Genomic DNA, 27,820 nt, shown 5'->3' with positions numbered 1-27,820 from the left:
TGCACTGGCTTTCCAGATGGGCATTATGACTTAGTGCCTTTCTCGTGCCTTTTCCCCATACCCCTGCATGTTGTTTCTAGTTGAATCATCATCTATTGTCCTCAAATGCCTCGATTGAACCTGCCTCTACCACACACCCAGGCAGTGCGTTCCAGACCTGGAGCGCTCGTTGTGTGAAAAGGTTTTTTTCTCACGTCACATTTGCTTCTTTTTTGAATCACTTTAAATCTGTGCCCTCTCGTTCTTGATCCTTTCACAAGTGGGAACAGCTTGTCCCTATCTACTCTGTCCAGCCCCCTCATGATTTTGAACATCTCTATCAAATCTACTCTTAACCTTTGCCTCTCCAAGGGAACAGTCCCAAGCTCATCTATCTTCATAACTGAAGTTCCTCATCCCTGGAACCATTTTTGTAAACCTCTTCTGGACTCTCTCCAATGTGTTCACATCCTTCCTATAGTGTGGCACCCAGAGCTGTACACAGTACTCCCAGCTGAGGTCTAACTAGTGTCTTATATAAGCTCAGCACAACCTCCTTGCTCTTGTAGTCTCTGCCCCTATTAATAAAGCCCAGGATACTATATGCTTTATAACTGCTCTCTCCACCTGTCCTACCACCTTCAATGATCTACGCACATTTACACCTAGGTCCCTCTGCTCCTGCGCACCCTTGAGAGTTGTACCCCTTATTTTATATTTTCTGTCCATGTTCTTCCTACCAAAATGCATCACCTCACACTTCTCTGCATTGAACTTCATCTACCACCTATCTGCCCACTCCACTCCACCAACCTTTTCTAGATATGTGCTCCCGGGATGGAGTCCTTCCTATAAGGAACTGTTGTTGGAAAACTATGGATGCAGTCTGCAGGATCATCCAACCACCATGGGCACAATCCTCTTGAATTATCATTGAGGACAGCAGCATAGTATGATCCCAACACCGGGGAATCCTCGTTCCCCTTACCCATGAGGTTTGGATCCCCTTTGTGGTTGGATGCTGGGAGTTATACAGATTAGACTCCAGCAGGCATGTCTGTGTTCAATGCTCTGTCTCTGAACAATTTGCCTTGGAGACACTTACGGTCGCTCTTCAGTTGACTGAGTTCCACTTTCCAATCACTCTGTGTGATTCGTATTTCACTGAACCTCTTTGTAACTGCAAGAGAGGCAAGTTTTAGATGTTATTTCGGCAGGTGGGTGTAGCTACACCACTTGGGCTGCAGCGGTTCAAGAAGGCAGCTCACCCACCACCTTCTCAAGGGCAACTAGGGATGGGCAATAAATGCCGGTGCAGCCCACATCCCGTGGGTGAATTAAAAAAAAGAGGGCGGAGCTCCTCTGGCTTCATGTCCTCAGAGTTTCTCGGCAGGGGGATTTCCAGGAGGCTCCCATGAGTTTTCCTATCAGCTTCTGGACTGGCACCACTTTCAAATTAGGTTGTGGAGACACCGGGCACCTGGGGGAGGGGATGGGGCCCTGTTGGAGGGAGGGCAGGTGGCTTTCCCGCCCACTGACCCTGTTCCAGGTTATGGCGGGTGTCATTTGTATGATTGGCATGGAGCGTCTGCACATGCAGTGTTGTTTCAGCCCTGCCCAGCCCAGTCCGAACCATTCAGAGGTCAAAGGTCCTGTCTAGGTAAGGTGGTTGGTGGGGAGGCCTTTTGAGAGGCTTCATAAAGGAAAGAACTGACTTGCATCTATATAGCGACTTTCACACCCTCCGGACATTCCACTTCACCTCATTTCCAGTGAAGTTTTGAAGTGTAGTCTCTGTTGTACTGAAAGAAACACAGCGGCCAATTTGTGCACAGCAAGATCCCACAAACGGCAATACGACAACGGGCAGATAATCTGTCTTTGTGATGTCAGTAATAAGGATAAATAACGGCCAGAGCACCAGGGAGAGCTCCCTTGCTCTTCTTTGAATTAGCATCATGGGATCTTTACCATCCACCGGAGAGAGCAGGCGGGGGTGGAGGTGTTACAGGGCGGGGCAGGGTGCTCAGTTAATGTCTCATCTGAAAGAGGGACTGGTGTCAACCCTCTGATGATGACGGTTCCGGTGTGTCTACTAAGGGTGCCAAGCGGCAGAATTCTGGAGGGCAGTCCAGGAACCCTCCTAGTCATGTTCACTTGACATAATGGAAGAGCGGTCAAAGAACTCACCCATGGCCCTCCACAACGACACTACAGACACAACTTGCCTATCACCAGGTTTGGGCACTAGTGTTAACTAACACTTTGGAGTTGATATCTTCTTGCGTTCTGTTTATAAAGCAATGGTCTCTAAATTTGGGAGGTCTGAGGAGACTCTAATGTTGAGCTTTGGGCACTCATTGTCACAGAGTCAGTGTGATCGTACAATTCCTCATGGAGGGAGGGGTGAGGTATTGACTTGCTGTTGGTGTCACAGTGACTCTCAGATCTGGGAATTGGGTCAATGCGGGCAGCGATCGGTAGAGCCCTTGATCACTTGTGTTCCTCCTCGCTCCACATTCGGTAAGTTACCTATTATTTTTCTGAGGCGTTCTGCAGTGATGGTCTCCTCAACAGTGTTATGGCATAGGCTACCTCAGGCTAAACCAATTTTGGGAAAGGAATTATGAGTGGGTGCTGGTCCCTTATTTGTAATCACAAAGAGTTTGATGCCTGGATGTAAAGGATGTGTCTCTTGTTTGTCCCTATCCAGTATGGCAGAGGTCCACTATCAGTCAGAAAGGTGTTCGCTCTCCTGCCTGCCATTTTGGGGCCTTAGTAGGCCCTATGGCGCCTGAAATATAGACAACTTGCAGCCCAACTTATGGGCCAATGTTTCCATCAAACCCTATTATAACCAAGGTCCTCAATACCTGCTCACGCACTTCAACGCCTCTAACTCCTACAGCTAATAAAACGTAGCCATTGGTTGATTCTGTGATGGTTGCATTTCAGTTATTTATCTTAAAATGGAATGTGGAGGAATTGAATCCGACGGAGGTGAGGGGGATACCGGATCGGGGAACGTGTTCCAGTTGTTACTCAGCACCTACCGTCGTAACGCATCTGAGAAAGCTCAGTCTTCAGATCAGCCTGGGACATCCTGAGTTCATTGAACATCTGCGTGACTGAAACAGAAACAAAACTTAGCTTTTCATTCCGGGTGAGGTACACATTTAAAGGATTTAAACCACGAGCTACTATAAGATCTTTACATTGGCATTCAGGCTTCTGGCCTGCCCCTCCTCCTCCCCTTCCTGCCTGACATTTTGGTGTCACGCCTCCTGTCGGCCATACTCCCTGCTTGTAGCATTTCAAATGTCACAAGGCGTCCGTGCAGATTTCTTGATAAAATGATAAATCTCTTCTGGAATTAACATACCAGGACCACAATATTTGCAGATTCTCAAACTGTCTTCCCATAAACAAAGCCAGATTTTGATCTCTGACCTGAATAGCAATTTGCCTATGAATGTGCTCACCCAATGTTTACTCAGCATCAGATTAGACTTTTTCCTCTCTCTTCATGTACCATGCCCAGAAAGGGCATTGCTGACCATGGACCTCTGTGTTTGTCCATGCATATGCTTGACAAAGTTTAGTTTTCCATTATTTTCTGTAGATGGCTGAACAGGAATCTTCCCCCTGCTCTTACCACCTGCCATATGTTGGAAGGATTTATAAGTTGACACTCAACTTAGTTGGCTGTGTTACAGACATAAATTCTTTGACCATCAAGTCTTGGAGTGGGACTTGAACCCAGAACATCTAGGGCAGAGCCAGGGACGCTACCTATTGTACCACAAGAGCTCTCATTAGGCTTTCCAGCTGAGCCAGATAAGAATTGCAAGATATAACAATTCTGCCCCTATAAAACAGCCCAACTTACAACATCAGTTGGACACATGGACTGCAGCGGCTCACCACCTTCTCAAGGGCAATTAGGGATGGGCAATAAATGCTGGCCGAGCCAGCGACGCCCACATCCCATGAATGAATAAAAAAAAGACAATTTCCTGTGGTCATGGGAGTCAAAATCAAGCTTAATCCTCACATGAAGTGAAATTGCATGGCAGGGGATAAATGGATCTGGGCATGCAGGTATAATTCACTCCAACTCAGATCTGTGACCTTATTTTTATAGAAGGTTTTGATTGATTTTTAAAAAAAATTCGTTCATGGGATGTTGGTGTCATTGGCAAGGCCAGCATTTGTTGTCCACCCTAATTGCCCTTGAGGTGGTGAGTTGCCTTCTCGAGCTGCTGCAGTCCATCAGATGTAGGCACCAACAGTGCTGTTAGGAAGAGAATTGTCATTTCTAGATAAATACCACACTTCACAATAATTTGAGAGTTGGTTGGAGCTTCAGAGTGTCTACAGTTCAGGCAGGCTTTCTAGGAGGTGCAAAATTGGGGTGTTACAGTGCCACCTCAGGCAGGAGGGAGCAATTGCAGCGTGACGTGTTTACATAGGGAGTTTCCATCATTGTGGTAGGCACAGGATAATGGAAACATCGAGCCTAAACTGTTACAACAGGAAGTAAGTTTGTGGGGACAGAAAGTGTATGGCGGAGCAATGTTTTTTTAAGCTATTATAGGGCGGAATCGTCCCGGATTTGCACTAAGTGTGGTAGCGGGAGGGAAAAAGGACATTTCACCCGCCGGCCGGAATGGCAGCTTTTTGCGCCATATTGTCCTATTCCTGGATGCATTCCCGGGAAACACGCCAGGTCACAGGCGGGTGGGCTTGGATTAGTCTGCCCACTGTCACCTCAGGCCTTCAGTAATCTGTGTGCCATATTTAATGGATGCCCCTGCACAGAGCTAACACCCTCTAAGGCATCGAGAGTTGCAACAAAGTCATGGCTGCTAAAGGGAGGAAACATGCTGCCCCCAAATTTAGTGACGCCTCCTTTGGATGCAGTGGAGGGCTGCCATGAAGCCCCCTATCCCCGCTCTGGGTGAAGACCAGCAAGCAAGGTCACCAGTCCAGCATGGGAGGCGGTGGCAGCGGTGGTCAGCGCCAATGCCCTGTAAAAAAGGACAACCACCCAGTACCGCAAGAGGATGAATGATCTCTTCCGCTCTGCTTGGGTAAGTCACTCCTCTCATCACTCTCAACTCACACACTCACAAACCCATCACACATCCACAGGGATCCCGCTCATCCAGTTCAAGGGACGTCACCATTCGCTCTCTCACTCACTGTCATCTGCCCTGTGGATCGTGTTCTCATCCTGTCCAGGGCACCACTCAGTACCCACACAGGCCATTCTCATCTGGCCTAGCAGGCATTCCACTTACACTCTCTCCATTTGTATTAATGCAGGACAAGCTGGCATACAAAAGGGAGAGGTCGCAGATCGGTGGAGGAATGCCTGGCATCAAGGTCCTCACAGGCTTTGAAAACAGAGCCATCCAGTTGGCTAGCACGGGAATGGTCCAGATCCTCACCGATGGTGAGGTTGCTGGTGCTCAACCAAGTGAGGATCTAGCAGTGCAACATCCATCAGACAACCAGGCTGTGAGTCACTTCCCCTGTTCCTCAGTCCCCTGCCATGCACTATTTACCTCCCCTTCCTTTCGCAGGCACTTCAGGGAAGCAGCTGAGGGGTCAACAAACCAGGTCCTCGACTTAAGCCCCGAAGAAACCTCAGAAGAAGAATCTGCTGACACCCTCATTGAAGTCCCGTCACAGAGCTCACCCACACCCTCCACCAGCGCAGAGACACACACCTCGGTGGGACCTAGCTTTAGAGTAGCCTCGGGATCACAATCTGGTGAGGCAGATCACACAGTCTGATCCACAGCAGGTGGAGGCTGGGACTTCCCAGGTCCCCGGCACTCGGAGGACTGCTGGAGGCCAGAACGTTGCTGAGTCTGAGTCAGATGAGGAGCCTCTGGACTCGGTCATGTCACAGTTGCTGGAGCTGTAAAGACAAGCTCGGGAACATCAGGAAGGGATGTCACTGCACTCCTCAGATTGCAAGGCACGATGGAGGAGTCTGTCCGCCTTCAGTCTGAAGTGATAGTGCCAGCATGTCAATGCACCAAGGTCAACACTGGTAAGGATGGCGGCCGCCATGGAGACCTTGGTCCAGGACTTTGCTCCTGCACTGCTGCGCGGGCTGAACTCCATCGCTGGCACCAGTTGGCCTCCAGGTGCGTCAACATGAGAGGGGTGCGGGGCAGCTCGACCTCACTCCAGCTCCCTCTTCTCCTCAAGGGGTCAGCCATGGGCCGTTGGGCACCCATAGGGAGGAGGATCAGTGGGTGCACACCCTGGGACCATCCGAATCCCCTCTTCCTGTGACCCCAGCAGTTCCAACTCCACAGGTCGAGGAGTGTGACAATGACATGCAGCAGGACCCGAAAGCAGGCCGGGGCTCTCCAGGTCTCGGCCCTCCAGAGGACGCCTGCCAAGGTCATCACAGACAGGGCGGAGCAGTCAGCAGACTACCTCCACCTCCGCTGTATCAGGGGAAAACCAAGATGTAGCAGCAGGGTTAAGAAGGTTAAGAAAATGTAGTTTCACCTTGTGGGCATGGGCGCTCATCACTTGTACATCACATTGACCATTGTAAATAGACTCCCTACAATGTCACCCTGTCTATGGCCCCCTGTTCTACTGAGCAGTATTCGTGTCACTCAGATGTGAAACCTTGGTTCCCGTAGAAGATAAAGGCAGGTGTCTCAGTCCAGGGTCTCTTCTCTGTGCTTTGTGTAACCTTCCCAGCACACTGATTGTGTGCCTTCACAGTCACTGGAAACATTAGGCATGCCTGCACCTCGATGGGGCTTACCATTGCTGCCAGAATGTCCTGGGCCGCTGGCACAGAGTTCTGTCACTCTCGCTCTGTGTTCTCAGCACCTTTGAGGTGCGGCTGACACCCACCATCCCATCAGCATCTGTGTTCGGTGACAGTGTGGTCCCGAAGGGTTCAGCTCATGAAGGAGACCTTAGAATCAGGAAGAGTTAAAGTTTCCGCACTGTAACGCCATGATATGACCCTGTTCACAGAGTGCAAGCGAGCTGCCATCAGCCAGACAGGGGTCAGACATTCACATAAGCTACGTGACAAACTATGGAGTGTCCCCATTGCATGGCATCGTCATCATCATCCACCACAAATCTGGTGGCTGGGAGGGCCTCCTGAGTGCGCCTACCTCATCATCGCCGTCATCGTTGCCTTCGAGGACCTCATCACCCACATCCTCTTTAACATCCTCCTCAACCCAGCTCCTCTACCTACCCCTCAGCCAGCTCCCTGCCCTGCCCTGTTACAGCGCCAGATTGTGAAGGGTGCAGCAGGTGATGATGATGTGTGAAACCCTCTGTGGACTGTATTGCAGGGCTCCACCAGACCGGTCCAGGCACCGGAGCCTCATCTTCAACATCCCAATGATCTGCTTCACCAGAGTGCGAGTTGCAGCATGAGCCTCCTGATACCTTCTCTCTGCTGCAGCCTGAGGCCGCCACGCGGGTATCATCAGCTCTTGTCCCTGAGCAGCCAACCCTGGAGCCTGGAGCACATCAGGGATCGGAGACGTACTGAGAATGTAGGAGTTGTGGATGCCCCTTGGGAATGGTGTGCAGACCATCAGGATGTGTTTGCTGTGGTTGCAGGTCCAGCTGTACGTTCAGTAAGTGGAAGCCCTTGCGGTTCACATACTGCATTGCTTGTTGCCGCGGAGATCTGAGCACCACATGAGTGTAGTCGACGGCACCCTGCACCTGTGGAAAACTAGAGATTGCCGCAAATCCCAGCGCTCTTGCTTCCTGGCTTGCCTGATCCTGGTCGAAATGCACAAAGTTCTGTGCCTTCGTAAAGATGGCGCCTGTGACCTCCTGGATGCACTTGTGGATGGAGGCTTGCGAGATCCTGTACAGTCACCTGTGGAGCCCCGGAAGGAGCCACTGATGTAAAAATTGAGCGTCATGGTCACTACCACGGCCACTGGCAGTGGATGCCCTCCATGTGCCTGTGGCACCAAATCCTGCAGCAGGTGGCATACGTGGACCAACCAGCCCCCTAAACATGTGCAGTCTTTGACGACACTGGTTCTTAGTCATCTGCAGGAATGACAAACGCCGTGTGTCGACCCCGGGTCTAGCCGGGCGCTGACCAGCGACAGCTCGTTGTAACTCTTCCATAGTGTGTGCAGGAATCCCAGCTGCCCTTTCTTCTTGAGGGTCCTGATCCTCCCTCTGCCCAGCCAGGCACCTCTGTTGCTTTCTTCACTGTCGTCTTCGCTCTCTGTAAGCCACGAGGCATACAGCTAGGTCACCAGGCTCCATGGTCCTGATGTACTCCTCCTGCAGATTGGAAGAGAGAGACGTGTGGGTTAGCATTGGGTGTATTAAGAACCTGTCTTGGCTAAGTCTGAAGGCCCCTTAACGCATCCCGGGGAGAGCTGGTCACCACCTGGATGGCCAGAGTTTAGTGCGCTGCATGGCTACCCGATACCCCACCCACCTCCACCCCACTCCACCTGACTGATTGGCACCAGCTTTGCCCACTGGACTGCATGCTGTGCTCTCAGCTCAGGCACAGGCATTCTCCTAACCCGCACTGCAAGGCTGCACTGTTAGCTTGAACCATGGGGGAGACTGGTCCAAACCGGGATGGTGACATTGCCAGGGGCTGTGAGCACCTCCACCAGTGACTGCTCCATGGTCAGTTTAGCGAGGAGATTGTACAACGTGTCCAATCATCCAACTGCTCTGCAGCCCACTAAAACCTTAATCACTTTGCAGTCTGTGCCCAAGGGGTGAAAAGCTATGGAGCACTTGGTGGCACTTTCATGCCTCTGCGTTGCTGGAGTGGGCAGAGAAGCTAGAGTCCCGACTCCAATCATATCCATGTGGCTGCGCCTGAACTGTCTCAGCTGCAGAGGAATGCTCACTTTATACAAGGTGTCCCTAATGCATGGCTGCTTCTCTTGCCCACCCCACCCATCTCATCCCAACCACAGTGCCACCCTTACCCTGGCACCATGCTGTCAGCCAGCCAGGAAAAAGCGACTTTCCTGAATGCACAGCACCTCTTCCTTGAAGTCGAACGGGTGTCCCTCGCGAGTGCTGAGCAACGTTAGTGTGCACTCACCTCCGAGTTTCCCTCAAAGTTCAGCTCGGCGGGTGCACGCCTTTTTAAATGCTGTTGTGAATCACATCGTTCTGAAGTCACGCCGACATGGGGGGGGTAAATTTGACTGGGGGAGGGGAGGCAAGATGATGAGATGCAAATGCATTGACATTATGTTGCTGAGTTTGGCCGGCGGGAAAGGCAGTCTGCCATTGACGGGCAGAGTGCACGCTGCCCAACTGCTTTGGCAACGCTGTGAAACCGATTTTTGGCCCTTCCCACCATATTGTGTCCCGACTCCCCCCCGCCCCTTTGCCCGCCGTGATGCCTGCCACCAATGGGGGCAGGAAGTTCCAGCCATAGGTAAGAATATGCTGCCCTGGATTCTGTGGCAGACCTGAGCAGGGTGGAGTCACAACATTGTTGTAAAGAGTTGTTTGGTAGCACAGAACTTGAATATTGCTGAAAAGAGAGGCAAGCGTCTGTCACTCATCAGGACAAACACGAGAATGCCAAATTCCAAATGATCACAACAATTTATACCACAGGAAAAAAAAGGTGCTGATTGGTTGACAGGTCCACACCTATTGGCTGAGGTGTTGCCATGGAGAAAGGAAGGGGGAACTATAGGTTCACCTACACCTCAGCCAGAGTTGACATGCTGACCAATCACCCTTTTCTCCTGCCGTATAAATTGTTTGAAATTTGGCATTCTTGCATTTGTCCTGATGAGTGACAGACAAAAAGCTTCGGTAACTCGTCTCTCTTTTCAGCGAATAAAATTGTTGTAGATTTGTGCTCCGATATTTCTGTGCTCTCCCTACCCCCACCACCATTTCCTGTTCCCCGACCACAGTGCCAGACAATATGCACACAGCAGCTAGTGAAGTTTATACTCAGACATTTCCCTGTAACATTTACATCTTCAATCAGCTGGACTCAAACATCCAACTGAGACAATGTAGACTCTTATATCAGGAGACTGGCCCAGAGTCAACCAGATTGTTGCGACATTACTGTGATCATTTATTCCGTGCTGTTAATTAAATGTTCGTCTACAGCTCCAGATGGGTGGCCGGCAATGCATCTGAAGTCTTAATAGATTCATAAAATGGTTTTGCCATTAAACCAGTTGAGTTCAGAAGTGGAGAAAGGTTCTAACTGAATGAATGTCCTCTTATGGACCACCATTGCAGCATAGAATCTTTCATTCTATTTTTTAAATCATTTCTCCCCCTTCTATCCATGAATTAAACATCATTATTCCCCCAGCTGAGATGGTGAAGAGATGGTTTGTTCATTGTAACTAGACACGATGGGCCAAATGGCCTCCTTCTGCATTGTATTATTCCATAACACTACAAACCCGTGATTAGAAAGATCCAAAGAATGCCTCAGGTTCATTTTCTGGAGATTTTCGTGGCCCTTTGATAAAGCTACAGATTTGGTTTGGAGACCTGAGGCGTTATTTTGGTGAAAGGGTAAGAACAGATGATCATCAGTTATGCTTATTTGAAAGTCTGAATTTAGCATGCAATCTTCACATTGCCTGAGGATGTTAAACCAGAAATCAGGCTTCTGGGGAGCAGCTTAGTTGAATATCTCGTGCCTGTTTCCACTGAAGGTCTACAGAGTGCTCTGCCTGACACACTGAGGCAGGCTGCAGGATGGTTCAGGGAGTGAGGGAGAGGCAGCACAAGCACTCTTGGATGTGACATTGGACATCCTGGTGTGAGATACAGAGAAGGTGGAGGGGGGAGGGAAATGTACTATAGGGGGTGAAGGATGCCAATTCATCCTCCTCAGCCTCCTGTCCCTCTCTCCTGCAGCAGCCAGTGCTGTTCAGCTCGGCCTCATGTAGTCCTCCCATTCCTCACCCTCTCTTAGCAAGCCGCCCACTGTAGAAGTAAAGGGTTAACTCTAATAATAACTACTGAGCATGTGCGGAAGGAAGAGTAAAGGGTTAACTCTAATAACAACTACTGAGCATGTGCGGAAGGAAGAGTAAAGGGTTAACTCTAATAATAACTACTGAGCATGTGCAGAAGGAAGAGTAAAGGGCTAACTCTAATAACAACTACTGAGCATGTGCGGAAGGAAGAGTAAAGGGTTAACTCTAATAACAACTACTGAGCATGTGCAGAAGGAAGAGTAAAGGGTTAACTCTAATAACAACTACTGAGCATGTGCGGAAGGAAGAGTAAAGGGTTAACTCTAATAATAACTACTGAGCATGTACGGAAGGAAGAGTAAAGGGTTAACTCTAATAACAACTACTGAGCATGTGCGGAAGGAAGAGTAAAGGGTTAACTCTAATAACAACTACTGAGCATGTGCGGAAGGAAGAGTAAAGGGTTAACTCTAATAATAACTACTGAGCATGTGCGGAAGGAAGAGTAAAGGGTTAACTCTAATAATAACTACTGAGCATGTGCGGAAGGAAGAGTAAAGGGTTAACTCTAATAATAACTACTGAGCATGTGCAGAAGGAGCAATGTCATAGTGAGGTCACTCACTGAGAGAAGATGAGTGAGAAGCATCTTTGAGATGAGCTGTAGCTCCTGTAACCTTGTAAATATTTAGTGATATAAATAAAGATATTGTGAACGAGAGGCCATTGCCATCAGCAAGATCTCTTCTAGACTAAGAAGCCAAACTTAGTAAAAAAACCAAACCAGAACCAGAGACAAGCCGACAATAACAGAGCCATGACCAAGCACTCCCTTTATCCTGGTGATGGTAGACTCTGTGTCATGTCAAGTATGTCCTAGCTGTATTCACCCTCTTCGATGGCCCTATCATGGTGAAAGAGTCCGACGCGGGATCACCATGGACCCACCCACAGAGCTGGACGTTCATGTTGTCATTATTGGTGCTTGGGGAAAGGGTCTGCAGCTGCCTCTCCTCTGACCATCCTCGGGGCCTGTTGGATGTTGGGAGTTTGGTGTAGATCGACAGGCTGAGCCAAAGCTCTGTGCTTGCCTCACATGGGCCAATCGACGACAGTGTTTCCCGCCAAGAATGGCCGTGTGCAATGCAGATGTTAGTAAGGATCCTTTTTAGGGTGTCCTTGTGCCATTTATACTGCCCACCTTGATGTCATTTGCCCCTGTACAGTTTCCCATAGAAGATCATTCAACTTATTGGCGACGCCTATAATGCCTCTAATGAGATAGAGTGGCACAGCACTCAGTCTCTTTAGATGAACTTTGCAGAGAATTCCTGGCATAAATGCTGGACGAGTGAAACCTTGATAAAGTTTCACAGAAAAACATATGTCAGAGAGCCTCTTCACAGCTCAAGCAGCAATTAACAGCTAATGGTGAGTATCCCTTGAAGTAATGTTATTATTACTCCGAGCCAGTTACCATTATGAGAGGATCTTGAGAAGAGTCTAGCCACTGAAGCGCCATGCAACCTCTTTAATGGGCACTATCAGGCATTTAAAGCAGTGTGTACCATCCACAAAAAGCCCTGCAATATCTCACCAAGGCTCCTTCGACAGCACCTTCCGAACCTGCGACCTCTACCATCTAGAAGGACAAGGGCAGCAGACACATGCAAACACCACCACCTGGAAGTTCCCCTCCAAGCCACTCACCATCCTGACTTGGAAATATATCGCCGTTCCTTCACTATCGCTGGGTCCAAATCCTGGAACTCCCTCCCTAACAGCACAGTGGATGTACCTACACCACACGGACTGCAGCGGTTCAAGAAGGCAGCTCACCACCATCTTCTCAAGGGCAGTTAGGGATGTGCAATAAATGCTGGCCCAGCCAACAACGCCTACGTGAAGTCATAAATATTTTTAAAAAGTTTGCTCTTTAATGAGCCTCCAGGCCATCGTTCATAGCGCTGCCTTCAACTCCAACCTTGAGTTGGTGCTTTTTCATGAAACACTGTCTAAACCAACGTCTCCGTTAAAGACCTCCCCTTGGCCACCTCAAAGACTCTTTAATGCCTGGACTATCCCTAGAAATCACCTCATTCTATAGAGATCCTTAAATATTATGTTTTTCCTTCTACCTCCAAGCTTCATGTCCCTAATAACGGTGACTGGGTTTACTCAGCCTCCTGTTCTACTCATCTGACTTTGAAGATCTGCCCAACCATTGGTTTTAAATCTTCACGTAAGCTTCTCAGCATAAACAGAAAACGCGTCCCAAAGTCCGTCGGGGTGATTTTCGCCGAGCACTTCTTGCACTGAAGCGCCCCTGAGGTGGTCAAGAGTCTCACTCAGGCCCTGAGCCATCTTGAAATGTGCCACTGTGTGTTAAGCTTGTGTACTCCACACCTTCAGTGTGTGTGAGGACCTGACATGCACCACTCCATGAAAATTGTGTCTAGTCAGCACTTCAGTGCTAAACCCCTGTAGGTTTCTAGTTTAAAACCCCCAGGCAAGTTCAAGTTATGATAATCAGAAGCTCGCAGGGGAGATGGTGGTATAGCTGCAATGTCACTGGACTAGTATTCCAGAGACCCAGACTAATGTTCTGGTGGGTCTAAATCCCACCATGGCAGCTGGTGGAGTTTAAATTCTATTAATAAATCTGGAATTGAAAGCTAGTCTCAGTAACGGTGACCATGAAACTATCATTGGCTGTTGTAAAAACCCATCTGGTTCACTAATGTCCCTTTAGGGAAGGAAATCTGCCGTCCTTACCCGGTCAGGCCTACATGTGACTCCAGACCCACAGCAATGTGGTCGACTCTTAAATGGCCTAGTAAGCCATTCAGTTCCAGGGCAATTAGGAATGGGCAACAAATACTGGCCTTACCAGCAATGCCCACACCCCATGAAAGAATAAAGAAAATTAGGACCTAAATTGTGTGCTAGATTTGGGCGCAAACAGGCATGTCCGATTGGCACTGCACACGTTTAGTGCCCATTTTCACCCTTTGGCTAAAATAATGCCTATTGAGTCAGAGCAGGAGATGATATATCTTCATTTGAAGGTACAGCAAAAAAAAAGAGGATGATCCAATTTGCCATATTGAAGTTTGGGACGAAGAGAGGAAATGACCAAAGGACCATAGCACAACTGATAAAAATCGGGACACCAAAACGGATGCAACAGACCCGATGATTGGATATGAGTTGAGGGAGTATGAGTGGGGGTCGGGGGATGGGCGGGGGTGAGAGGGCGGGGTGGACAGGGCAGGGGGAAGGCAAATGTAGGGGTGGAAAGACCTTGTATGAGGGCTGGGGGGTAGCTCTGATGGCCACTGGGGAGCCATAACGGAGGACCACCTCCCTCCACGCCCAGTCCCATGACTGACCACCAACCTACCTCGTGGAACTTGCCAGGCAGAGTACTTAGTGCCAACTTCTCATCAGCGCAGGTGAGATCCCACCGGGCAATGGGAAGAGGCCCTTCTGTAGATATTAATTGGCCTCTTGGAGGCCCTAATTGACCCATGAGTGGGCGGGTCTCCTGTGAGTGCAAAGCGGTTCAAACCATAGCAATAAAACAGCGGAAAACAGATCTTGCCACAATCTAAACGAATGCTGAGCAAAGCAAGCAGACTGTTCGAGCTGAATATATAGTAACTCCTTTTGGTTTATATTGTGGCTTTAATGTAGAAACTTCACACAGGGTGAATCAGATAAAAAGTGATGCCGGAGCAGAAGACAGGATGCTGGTCAGAGCTGGCCAGAAATTTGGTCCAGGTGAATGGTAAGGCAGAGTGTAAAGGGGGTGATGGAGGTGGGCAGGGATAGGGTCTTGGGGAGAGAATTCCAGAACGTGGGGTCTAACCTGTGTAAGGAACGGCCACCAATGGTCAGGCAAAAGGAGGGGCCACAATCCATAGTCCTCACCAACCTGTGTCCCACTCCCCCATCCTCAGCATTGCACCCCACCCTCTAACTCCCCCTCACTGTACCCCACTCGCCCACTCCCTATCCCCCACCCTCTAACTCCCCCTCACTGTACCCCACTCGCCCACTCCCTATCCCCCACCCTCTAACTCCCCCTCACTGTACCCCACTCGCCCACTCCCTATCCCCCACCCTCTAACTCCCCCTCACTGTACCCCACTCACCCAATCCCTATCCCCCACCCTCTAACTCCCCCTCACTGTACCCCACGCGCCCACTCCCTATCTCCCACCCTCTAACTCCCCCTCACTGAACCCCACTCGCCCACTCCCTATCCCCCACCCTCTAACTCCCCCTCACTGTACCCCACTCGCCCACTCCCTATCCCCCACCCTCTAACTCCCCCTCACTGTACCCCACTCGCCCACTCCCTATCCCCCACCCTCTAACTCCCCCTCACTGTACCCCGCTTGCCCACTCCCTATCCCCCACCCTCTAACTCCCCCTCACTGTACCCCACTCGCCCACTCCCTATCCCCCACCCTCTAACTCCCCCTCACTGTACCCCACTCGCCCACTCCCTATCCCCCACCCTCTAACTCCCCCTTACTGTACCTCACTTGCCCACTCCCTATACCCCACCCTCACTGTACCCCACTCCCCTATCCCCCACCCTCACTGTACCCCACTCCCCTATCCCCCACACTCCATAACTCTCCCTCACTGTACCCCACTCCCCTATCCCCCACACTCCATAACTCTCCCTCACTGTACTCCACTCCCCATCGCCCCACACTCCCTCACTCTCTTACTGTACCCGTCTCCCCTACCCACCCACTCCCTCACTCTCACTCTCACTGCACCCCACTCCCCTATTCCCACACTGCTCTACACCCCACATCCCCAGCTTCCCAATCCTGTCTTATGGGCTTTCCACTGGCTCAGATTGAGATAACATGGTCACTTGAACTTCTGAAAAGAGGTAGGGAACGAGTTGAGTTGGCGACAGAAAAATCTTTAACGCTCACCATTCATCTTCACCCCGGAGATTTCAGTCTTGAAATTGTCCTGGGAGTGACATATTTCACCAAACATCAGCGGAACTGAAATAGAAATAAAATTTAGCTCAAACGTTTTGTGGATCAATGTTTTGTGTGTGTAGAGGTAAAATAGCTTAATGGCCTGATCTAAAATGCTAATAGCCAGCGTGTACCTGACGAGTTATTAACCGTGCACGATGTAGGTGGATAATTCTAGGCATGGCAGAATATTTTACTGGGTCTAGTGAGACATTACTCGGGGTGTACTGAGGCCCACTGCACCTTACAGGGCTGACTTCCCAATTACACCCGGCCTATGGGCCATGGGGAGTTGTAGGCAGACCACACTAAATTTCCCTCCATTTGGCACTCGAGTCCCCTGCACAGCCTCTGACTCAGCCCTTATGCCGCTGCTCGGGATACTGCTCTGTTCCTCTCTTCCTTTAGCCAAATTTGCAAGAGTGCATGTGCGTTAGGTTCACCTGCACACAGGGCTCAAGGGGAGACTATTATTATGGCCTGTATTTCGAGATCAGCCAATCAAAGGAAAGGTCACCATTGGGGTCCCAAACTTGGACCTGGATGGAACTGGAGAGCAGGCTGGAGGGGCCACATCAGCAGCACAGAGGAACTGGGGTAAAGTGATCCATTGCCTCACTGGGATGGGGATGGGGGGAGGGGAGATGCGGGGGAAGGGGGAAGAATCACAGTCCCAGAGGCAGATCGCCAATCACAGGATCGAAGGGGCGGATGGCAAGGTCGATTGGTCAGGACACCCAACGACTTCCTAATGTGAATTTGGGAGGAGGGTGGACAGGGATAAGTAATGCCTAGTAGTGTAACGCCGTTTTATTGGGGACGTAGGGACCACGCAGGGGCATCTGATGGTCTACCGTGTTCTAGATTTCCCGACCAGCGAAAACAACGTCTCAATCCCTACCCCGCTAACCCCCTTCTGAATCTTGTACGTTTCAAGTCACTACAGATAACTGCAGGACAGGTCAGTTTAACTCAACTAAGAAATAACTGCAGAGATATGGGGAAAGAGCAGGGATTAATAGATTGTCCTTTGAAAGGCAGGGGTATGAGGAGATGGTGATGCAGTGGCAATGTCACTAGCCTAACAATCTGGTGGCCCAGGCTAATTCTCTGGGGACCGAGATTCAAACCCCACCAAGACAGCTGGTGGAATTTAAATTAAACTAATAAATCTGGAATATAAAGCCAGTCTCAGTTATGGTGACCATGACAACTATCATCTTTTCCCTTCACTTAGGAAGGAAATCAGCCATCCTTAGCTGGCCCAGGTTTACGTGATTCCAGATCCTCGACAATGTGGTTAGTTCTTAAAGGAAATGGCCTAACAAGCCACTCAGTTCAAGGGCATTAGGGATGAGCAACAAATGCTGGCCTTGTCAGTGACACCCACATCCCATGAAAGAAAGAGCTTAAGAGGGAGCCAATGCAGAGGGCCCAGTGGTCTCCTTCTGTACTGTCCAACTCAATGGCTCTCATCTCCTTTTACCTGCTGGGTTTACCTGAGGACTAGCAAACACAGCTGACATGAATGGGAAAGTGGAGTTGAAGCTGAAGGTCAGACAAAAAAAAAAACAAAAATAAAAATCCTTTCAGAACGTAACCCCTGTAAAAGATCTATCGACTGGCCCACCTGCTGAGAGAGGATTGGGTTGCCCACCCCACCATTCCACCTCTGTTAAATCCACGGCTGGGTGGGGTGGGGTCAGGTTCTAGATTGGAAATGTTTTTACTTCTCCATTGACCCAAACCTCCCATTCCCTGGGGGTTAAAATGACTGCCCTATCACTCACTTGCCCTGCAGCTCATTATCCCTACGGGTTAACACTAACAACCAAGCATGTGGCCTTTTAAATCAGAAACTTCAGAGCCAGTCATTCTCAGGGTCAGAGTCAGGGTTCGAATTAGGGCTAGGGTTAGGGTTAGGGTTAGAGGTTGGTTTAGCGTTAGGGTTGGGAGTAGGGTTAGGGATAAGGTTAGAATTAGGATAAAGGCCTGGGTTTCAGTCCAGGTTAGGATTAGGGTCAGGGTTAGCGGTAGGGTTTGTTCCAGTACACAGCCAGTGGGTTAGGGTTAGGGTTAAGGTTATGTTTAGTGGTAGTGCTAGAGTTAGGATTGGGATAGGGTCCAGTACACAGCTAGTGGATCATGCTAGAAGTGCACTCAGGTTTGGATTAGGATCAGCATTAGTGGTAGGGCTAGGGTTAGTGGTTACAGTTAGCGGTTAGTGTTAGGGTTAAGGTTAAAATGGGGATTATGGTTAGTGGTAGGTTTTGTGACTGGATGCCTGTGTCCAGTGGGGTTCCACAGGTATCAGTGTTAGGTCCCTTGCTGTTTGTGGTATATATAAACGATTTAGACTTGAATGTAGGAGGGTTGATCAGTAAGTTTGGGGATGACATGAAAATTGGAGGGGTGGTAAATAGTGAGGAGGATAGCCTTAGATGACAGGAGGATATAGACAGGCTGGTCAGATGGCCTGATCAGTGGCAAATGGAACTTAATCCAGATAAGTGTGAGGCGATGTAGTTGGGCAGGACAAACAAGGCACGGGAATACACGATGAATGGTAGGACCCTGGGAAGTACCGAGGATCAGAGGGACCTTGGTGTGCATGTCCACCGGTCCCTTAAGGTAGCGGGACAGGTAGATAAGGTGGTTAAGCAGGCATATGGGATACTTGCCTTTATTAGCCGAGGCATAGAACATAAGAGCAGGGAGGTTATGCTGGAACTGTATAAAACGCTGGTTAGGCCACAGCTAGAGTATTGCATGCAGTTCTGGAATCTACATTATAGGAAGGATGTGATTGCACTAGAGAGAGTGCAGAGGAGATTTACCAGGATGTTCCCTGGGCTGGAGAGTTTTAGTTATGAGGAGAGATTGGATAGACTGGGGTTATTATCCCTGGAGCAGAAGAGATTGAGGGGGGACATGATTGAGGTGTATAAAATTATGAGGGGCATAGATAAGGTAGAAAGGAAGGAACTTTTCCCCTTGGTGGAGGGATCAATAACCAGGGGGCATAGATTTAAGGTAAGGGGCAGGAGGTTTAGAGGGGATGTGAGGAAGAATTTTTTCACCCAGAGGGTGGTGGGAATCTGGAACTCACTGCCTGAAAGGGTGGTAGAGGCAGAAACCCTCATAACGTTTAAGAAGTATTTGGATGCGCACTTGCAATGCCATGGCATACAAGGCTATGGGGCCTAGTGCTGGAAAATGGGATTAGAATAGTTAGGTACTTGTTTGACTGGTGCAGACTTGATGGGCCGAAGGGCCTTTTTCTGTGCTGTAGAACTCTATTAGTACACAGCCTGTGAATCATGCTGGAAGTGCATTTGGGTTAGGATTAAGGTTAGGATTAGGGTTAGTGGTAGGGTTAGGATTAGGGTTACTGGTAGTGCGTGGTTAGGGATAAGATTAGGGTTAGAGTTTGGGGTAGGTTTAGGATTAGGGTTCGGGTTAGGTTTAGGCTCAGGATCAAGGGTTAGGGTCAGGATCAAGGTTAGGATTAGGGTTAGTGATAGGGCAAGGAATAGGGATGTGGTTAGGGTTAGGGTTTGGGGTAGGTTTAGTGTTAGGATTAGGTTTAGGCTCAGGGTTAGGATTAGGTTCAAGTTTAGGGTTAGGGTCAGGGTTAGGAGTTAGGGTTAGGGTTAGATTAGGGTCAGGGTTCGGGTCAGGGTCAAGGTAAGGGTTAGGATTAGAGTTAGGGTTAGGGTTAGGGGTCGGGGTAGTGTGTGGTCTATTAGACAGCCAGTGAATCATTCTGGAAGTGTTCATTAAACCTTCCCCAAGAGCAACACTGAGGAATATCCAACCTCTGATCTCGCCCCTGTTAGATAGAACTTCATTTTAATGTCTCATTTAAGCAGAGTACAACATAGGAAATGGAAGAAATAGACCTTTTGGACCCCTGAGCCTGCTGATCTTCTACCTCATGTGTACTTCCCCACCCTATCCTCATAATTGCCTTTGTGTCCAATAGTCTATCAATCTCAGTCTTGAATATATTGAAGGACTGAGCTCCCAGAACCCCATGGGGTAGATAATTCCAAAGAGTCACAACCCTCTGAGTGAAAACATTTCTCCTCACCTCAGTCCTAATTGGCTTCCCCCTTGTGCTGTGACTGTGACACAGCCTCTTACCTCGTGCCCGCTTCTCCAGGAACTGTTCCTCCCAGCCTGTGTCTGGGTCTGTCAATGTTCTCACTGGAGGATACATGGGGGTGGGGGGTGGATTTTATGGAGCCTGCAAGAGCAGGAAAGGTGGCACGCGGGGTGACTTCAATCGGCGGGAGGTGGAACCCCGATTTCCCATCGGTGGGCTGAGGGGCAGAGATAAAGTTAGCAGTGCGTTTGTGGCGTGTTGAGCCTCAGACTGGCCTCAGCATGTCGTCAATTCTCATTAACATTAAACTTTCTTTCATTATCCTTAACAATGTGTAGAAGGTGGTGGGGGGTGGGTCAGCTGAGTCCTAACATCAGGATAAAGTCAGCGGTGCGCGAGAATCTTGGGCACCCGCTTCACACTTGTTCAGAAGTGATGTGCACCAGCCGGCTTTCTGCGCTTGTGGGTAAGGTCGACGGTTTTCTCCTTGTCTAAGGCACAAGGGAGGGCAGCAGCAGAAATGGCAGCTCACATGGAGCCTCAGGACCGGCAAGAGTGAGGCAGTGGAGGGGTGTGGGGGATGTGGGTTGGAGTGGGAGTGGAAGGGAGGTCCAAGCGAGCTCAGAGGATGGTGTTAGGGGGCACGGAGGAGTGAAGTGGGAAGGCCCTGGTGTCCTGGGTGATGTGGGGGAGAGGTGGGGGGGTGGGAACAGTCAGTCAAAGTAAGAAAATGAGGAGCCTAAAGGGTGATGTCGGTGCTGACCAAATGTGTGTCCATCTCAGAGTGTTAGCTGGCTGTGTCCTTACAGGGCTTTGTGTTCACCTACAACATTTCAATTACTCCTGCTGAGAGTGATCTCAGACAATGTCCTTAACAATGTATAGAAGGGAGGGTCAGTGGAGTCTAGTTCAGCCATGTCCCACAGAGTGGGGAGTACAACACTGGACACTAACATGAACATTCAATAAAGAGTGAACGCAAAAACACAACATTGTTTCTCCCACAATAATGGAACTGTCCCGAACTCCCCTGTAATCATCAATGTATGCCAGCCGTCAGGCATGCCAGTACATTTAACTCTCTAAGTTCACCTCAACAAATAACGGTGATGCACACATGAATAAAGTGAAACCAATGTCACGTGAAATATTTACAAGTGAAATTTAAGTTTGAAAAATGCCCCCCGTGCCACCTTTGTGCTCTCAATCAGTCTAATGTTAATGGAAATGGAATTGGGCAGAAAGGTTTTGGCCGTGATACAGAGCCTCCCTGTTTGTCCAGGAGACGCTTTTATAGGCCGCCCGTAGCTGCAGCATTGTCAGCTGACGGCGGGTTTCACCAGTGAACAGCTTCCTTCGCCGCGTGATCACACGTGTCTCCCGCGCGCGCCGCCAACACTTTAAGTTCTAGTTGTGATCGTGTGGGAAATGGGAAAAAGCAGGAGAATGGAAGTGATTGTTGGGAACAGATCCCCACTGATATAATCCCGCACAGGGAATTTCCAAGTCTGGCAGCTCCAGTAGTGAGCTGGCGTATGTAATGTTGGGGTCAGGTTATTTCAAACTCGCCGAGAGTCCAGGTGAGATGGACAGAATTTGTACAACAGGTAGTAGGGAACAACATCCCACCACCTTACCCTGGTCTTTTATCTGTGACAACTCCAACCTGAAATCATCGTGTGAGGTTCTTATCTCATTCAACATCCATGTGCCTGAAAAGGAAACACCATGTTTGTTAAATAGGTTCATCCATGGATATATCTTTGGATGTCTTTGTAACATGGGCAGCCCCATTGATTTATCTGCAAACAGTAACCAGGAATTGCTCTCTCACCTATGAGACAGGAATGTGGGTTTAGCCCCACCCCGGGACTTTATTGCATAATCCAGGCTGAAGCTCCAGCGCAGTGCGGAGGGAGTGCTGAGGGAGTGCTGCGTTGTCAGAGGTGATCTCGTTGCAACATGTGAAATTCTGAGAGGGCTTGACAGGGTAGATGGTGAGAGGAGGTGTCTCTTAGCTGAAGAGTCTAGAACATGGAGCCACATACTTATGTGGATAAGGGGTCAGTCGTAGAACTGAGATGAGGAGAAATGTTTTCACTTGGAGGGAGAGAGCTGTGTGTACTCAGTCTTTCACCATACTTATGATTTATGGACACCAAGGAAATTAGGGGATAGGGTGGGGAAGGTGGAGCTGAGTTAGGAGGTTAGCCATGACCTGACTGAATGGTAGGACAGGCTTTATCTGAATGGCTGCCTCTTGCTCCTAGTCCTCATGTTCTTCATTGAGACGTTAAACTGAAGTTCAAACCTACTTGCTTGGGCGGGTGTAAAAGATGTCTACAACGGTCCTCCCGATTGGCTGCTGCAAAGTTTGACCTGTTGAATCATTTGCCAAAACTCTTACTAGTTGGTTAATCCCTAAACACATGATCAGAGTGTGAGGGCTGGAATGGCAGGCTGGGGGAGGGGGAGGTCTCGCCACACTTCCAAGAACTTTGGCCCAATAAATCTGACAAGGCCTACCATGAGGGCTGGGACCCCAGCTATTCACAACATAAATTAATGATTTAGATGAGGGAACTAAATGTAATATCTCCAAATTTGCAGATGACACAAAGCTGGGTGGGAGGGTGAGCTGTGGGGAGGATGCAGAGTTGCTTCAGTGTGATTTAGACAAACTGAGTGAGTGGGCAAATGCATGGCAGATGCAGTATAATGTGGATAAATGTGAGGTTATCCACTTTGGTAGCAAAAACAGGAAGGCAGATTATTATCTGAATGATAATTGAGAGAGGGGAATGTGCAACGAGACCTGGGTGTCCTCGTACACCAGTCGCTGAAGGTAAGCATGCAGGTGCAGCAGGTGGTAAAGAAGGCAAATGGTATGTTGGCCTTCATAGCCAGAGGATTCGAGTTCAGGAACAGGGGTGTCTTGCTGCAATTGTACAGGACCTTGGTGAGACCACACCTGGAATATTGTGTGCAGTTTGGTCTCCTTATCTGAGGAAGGATGTTCTTGCTATAGAGGGAGTGCAGCGAAGGTTTACCCGACTGATTCCTGGGATGGCAGGACTGACATACGAGGAGAGACTGAGTCGATTAGGATTATATTCGCACGAGTTCAGAAGAATGAGGGGGGATCTCAGAGGAACCTATAAAATTCTAACAGGACTAGACAGGGTAGATGCAGGAAGGATGTTCCTGATGGTGGGGGAGTCCAGAACCAGGGGTCACAGTCTGAGGATACGGGGTAGACCATTTAGTACTGAGATGAGGAGAAATTCTTCACCCAGAGAGTGGTGAGCCTGTGGAATTCACTACCACAGAAAGTAGTTGAGGCCAAAACATTGTATGTTTTTAAGAAGGAGTTAGATGCAGCTCTTGGGATGAAAGGGATCAAAGGTTATGGGGGAAAGCGGGAGCAGGCTATTGAGTTGGATGATCAGCCATGATCATAATGAATGGCGGAACAGGCTCGAAGGGCCGAATGGCCTACTCCTGCTCCTAGTTTCTATGTTTCTATGAAAGAGTTTGAGGGCCAGAATGATCTTTTCTCCTGCATTGAAACTGATAACAGGTTAACATAGCTGCATATATGCCTTCTGACACATGAAGTCAAGAAATTAGAGTGTAAGTGCAGTGGGACACAGGCTTGTGACAACTGACGGTGAAAGTTTGCCCTCGATTTTTGGTCACTTTAATTGCAGCACACACAGAACAGTGAGTTTGCAGCAGTGGGGGGATTCAGGAATCACTGAGGGCGGGGGATGGGGAGTGAGGGTGGATGTGAGTGGTGAAAGTGTGAGTTCTATTTCTTGGGGAATGGGTGAAATCTAAAGAGTTTCAATTTCCAATGCTCCACTTCCTAGCCTTCAGCGTGCACATTTCAGTGCCGTTTTTATTTTAGATGAAGCTCAGAATCATTCCTGTCATGTTCCTATAACGACAGCACTATAAATACAGCGATTGGAAGGCTTGAATAAATCCAAGTAATGCAGCCACATCGGGACATGTATGTTTATCTCAGGTTAGTGGCTTTAATTCATGCTGACAAAAATAAGGCTAACTTTCTGATTTCCTGCTCCTGGTTGCAATTTGAATGCAAAGTTATGTTTCCAGTCGGTATGAAATCTGCCTCTTAAATAAATCTCCACACAAGACAACAGCTGACCTGAGCCAAATATCTCTGAAAAGAAAATAAAACGCTTTCAAAAACTTAATTTTAGCCGCTTTTGTAAAACCTCTTTGTAAATGAACACTAAACAACTGTTAAGTATCTGCAACTGAATCACAGAAGCAGTTAGCGCAGTTTAAATGTTTTGCCTCAAGTACATGTACAATAAACTATGGGTGAGAATTAGGTCTGATTGATTGGTTCCAGTCCTGTCTTTGACATCGAGGGGGTGGTTTGTGGAAATTTCCCAGGGTTTCTGTAGATCTTCCATTGAAATGGATAAGCTTGATAACCCCCAATGATCATTCAATGGCACTCAGCAACTCTGATAGGTCTCGCAGCCTTCAGTCTACTCCTGGTTCCAACCTATTGGATTGCTCCTGGTTGACTCTGGTTCTATCTTCCAAAAGATTGCATTGGTTCTAGTGACATTACCTTGATCAAACCCTTGTCCCACTGCACTTACAGTCTAATTTCTTGCCTTCATTTGTTAGGAGGCATATATTCAGCCCTACAACAGTGTAATTATTACCCAACAAATCTGATTGGTGGATAGTGACATCTCCCAATTCCAAAATACAGAAATGGACTTCTTGTTAAACCCTAACATGCAAGTTAAAGTTTAGGAGTTTCAGTCTGGACCACATGCCCTCCTCCTGAGTCCCCATCCATATCTTGGTTTAATCATTTACTTCCCATTCAAGACCATTCACACATGTGGTGTGGGTGAAGTGTCTATTCGTCTTCTGCAATGTTGTACTGAGACAGATATTAGGTGAGCACCAGGATGTCTCAGGATGAATCTGTGAAGCAGCATCCGACCCTCTGATGAATGCAGCGTGTTTAAATTAAAGGAGCATAACATGTCTCAGTTTACTGGTCACTTACTGTTATTCAGCTGTGAAAGCTTCATTCTGAAATCAGCGTGTGAACTTCTCGCTTCCTCTGACATCTGAGAAACTGCGAGTGAAGCCAGACATTTGATATTTGTATTACCACATCACTTCAGCTCTGAAATGAGCCGGCTAGTCACTCAGGTCAAGGACAATTAACCCAAATACTCGCCTTCCCAGTGATGCCCACATCCCGCAAAAGAATACATTTTTTAAAAACTCTGCTGCCCATATATTGACTGGCACCAGGGGAGGCAGTGGCATAGTGGTATTGTCACTGGACTGGTAATCCAGACACCCAGGGTCATTCTCTGGGGACCTGGGTTCAAATCCCACCATGAATTTTAATGAATTCGATAAAAATCTGAAATGAAAAGACTAATGATGACCATGAAAACCTTTGTCAATTGTTGTAAAAACCCATCTGGTTCACTAATGCTCCTTTAGGGAAGGAAATCTGCTGTGCTCACCCTAGTCCAGTCCAGCCTACATGTGACTCCAGATCCACAGCAACATGAAAAATGCCCTCTTAGCCAGGGCAATTAGGGATGGGCAATAAATGCTGGCCTAGCCAGCAATGCCCACAACCTATGAATAAATAAATAAATAAATAAGTCCTGTCTACCTATGCCCTGCTATTTGCTCCTGGTCTGGTAGTGCCTGGACTTTTAACATTTTCATCCTTACTTTCAAATCCTTCCATGGCTGGGTCCCTCCCAATCTCTGTAATCTCTCCCAGCCTCGAAACCATGCTCTGTCCTCCTCCAATTCCAGCCTCGCGCATCCCCAATTGTAACTGCTCCACCATCAGTGGCCGTGACTTCAGGGGCCCAAGCTCTGGCATTCCCTCCCTACACCTCTCCACCTCCCTACCTCTGTCCCCTGCTTTCAATAAAACCTACCAAATTGACCAAGCTTTAGGCCTCTGACATCTCCGCACATGGCCTTGTGTCAGATTTTGTTGGATAACTCCTCTGAAGTGTGTTGGCATCTTTTATTATTTTAACACAAGTCATTGTTAACACAAAGTATTAATGCACTTGTGAGCCAATGATCTAATCTCAGCTTTTGTCTGATGGTTAATTCCGTCACTCTGATGGAGCAGGGTTGGATAATTAGACTGATGCTGCTTTGATCTTGATCTTGCTCTGCCTGTAAGTGTGCCTCCCTCTCAAAGCATGTGGTATCTGACCAGTGCTCCAGAACTCTTGGTCTAGAGCCAGACTGTTCCAGTACAACTACAACCCGACAACGTGAACGATTGCCCAGCTATGCCCTGTCCATAAAAAGATAGGACAAATCCAAGCCGGCCAATTGGAGAGTGGCCACCTTTGAATTGAGTCAACAATTGACCGAGTGCAACATCAAGGATCCTCAGTAAAATTAAAGTCACTGGGAATCGGCAGGGGGGGGAAACTTTCCTGGCTGGAATCATAAAATGGAGGTTGCTTCTCAAGGCAACGTGCTAGACCGAGCCATCTTCAGCTGCTTCATCAATGACCTTACTGCATCGCAAAGTCAGAAGTGGGGATGTTCGCTGATAAGACCATAAGACATAGGAGCAGAAATTAGGCCATTCGGCCCATTGAGTCTGCTCCGCCATTCAATCATGGCTGATAAGTTTCTCAACCCCATTCTCCCGCCTTCTCCCCGTAACCTTTGATCCCCTTACCAATCAAGACTGTGGTCTTCAGTTACATTCGCAACTCCTCAGATAATCGTGCAATGGAAGGACAAGGCTACCACCGCCTGCAAGTTTCCCTCCACATCACACACCATCCTGACATGGAACTATTTCGCCCTTGCTTTGTCATCACTGGGTCAAAACCCTGGAACTCTCTCCCTAGCAGCACTGTGGATGTTCCTACACCACATGGACTGCAATGGTTCAAGAGGAAAGTCCATTCTCAAGGACGACTAAGACGGGGGTTAAATACTGGCCTTGTCAATGATGGCCATATCCTGAGAATAAGTTTAAAAAATGACCTCTTACATTTGGCGAGCCCATCTTTCAATTTCATAATTACTGAGGGACGAGTATCTGGGAAAGTCAAGAGAAATGTTTCAAAGTGACACTCACGTTTATTCTCCATGTATATTAGTTCCATCTTGACTATAGCAGCCGATTTTTTCATTTCATTGAACATCTGTGTGACTGAAAGAGAAGCAGGATATTAAGTGTCAATCTTTGCCATCACTTTGATCATCATTTGGTTCCTGCCTGTTTCTGTTCTTATTGTTGGAGAGTGGGAAGTTTGTCAGTCAGTGCGTTTCTGCAAGATCTCATCACTCAGTAGTTAGGCTGCTCCCCACTGGTCTGCGAGAGAGAGGTATTGTATTTGCATATTGCTAGTTAGATGCTACAGGACTCCCTCATGAGGGCAAAAAACCCATCACACTTATCCTGCAGGACCTCCTCTTATACTTCAAGTTACATCCAGGGAGTCAGAAATAAAGGCAGCCACCACATTGTCACATTTGTTTTCTTGGACTTAACAAGGGAGAGAACTAGGAATCATCGGCCCTTGACATTCAATGGCATTATCATCGGTGAATCCCCCACTATCAACATCCTGGGGGTTACCATTGACCAGAAACTGAACTGGACTAGCCATATAAATACTGTGGCTACAAGAGCAGGTCAGAGGCTAGGAATTCTGCAGTGAGTAACTCAC

General features: G+C 48.5%; 1 protein-coding gene across 1 annotated transcript in view; it reads right to left on the bottom strand.

The window, feature by feature from the left end:
* The window catches only part of LOC144668754 (uncharacterized), a 44,646-nt gene extending 17,259 nt beyond the window's left edge, over positions 1 to 27,387 (bottom strand). Inside the window, exons 1-6 of the mRNA XM_078531085.1 lie at positions 27,226 to 27,387; positions 25,141 to 25,212; positions 21,713 to 21,787; positions 15,917 to 15,991; positions 3,033 to 3,107; positions 1,085 to 1,159 (exon numbers count right to left, since the gene is read on the bottom strand). Of these exons, the coding sequence (XP_078387211.1) occupies positions 1,085 to 1,159; positions 3,033 to 3,107; positions 15,917 to 15,991; positions 21,713 to 21,787; positions 25,141 to 25,212; positions 27,226 to 27,292 (439 nt within the window). The 5' untranslated portion in view covers positions 27,293 to 27,387. The remainder of the gene's footprint in view (positions 1 to 1,084; positions 1,160 to 3,032; positions 3,108 to 15,916; positions 15,992 to 21,712; positions 21,788 to 25,140; positions 25,213 to 27,225) is intronic.
* Between the last annotated feature and the right edge of the window lie 433 nt (positions 27,388 to 27,820).

Source organism: Cetorhinus maximus, chromosome 28 (genome assembly GCF_964194155.1).
Source record: "Cetorhinus maximus chromosome 28, sCetMax3.hap1.1, whole genome shotgun sequence".
Classification (NCBI taxonomy): domain Eukaryota; kingdom Metazoa; phylum Chordata; class Chondrichthyes; order Lamniformes; family Cetorhinidae; genus Cetorhinus; species Cetorhinus maximus.
The sequence above is the reverse complement of the archived record's forward strand: the minus strand, read 5'-3'. Positions and strand labels throughout refer to the sequence as shown.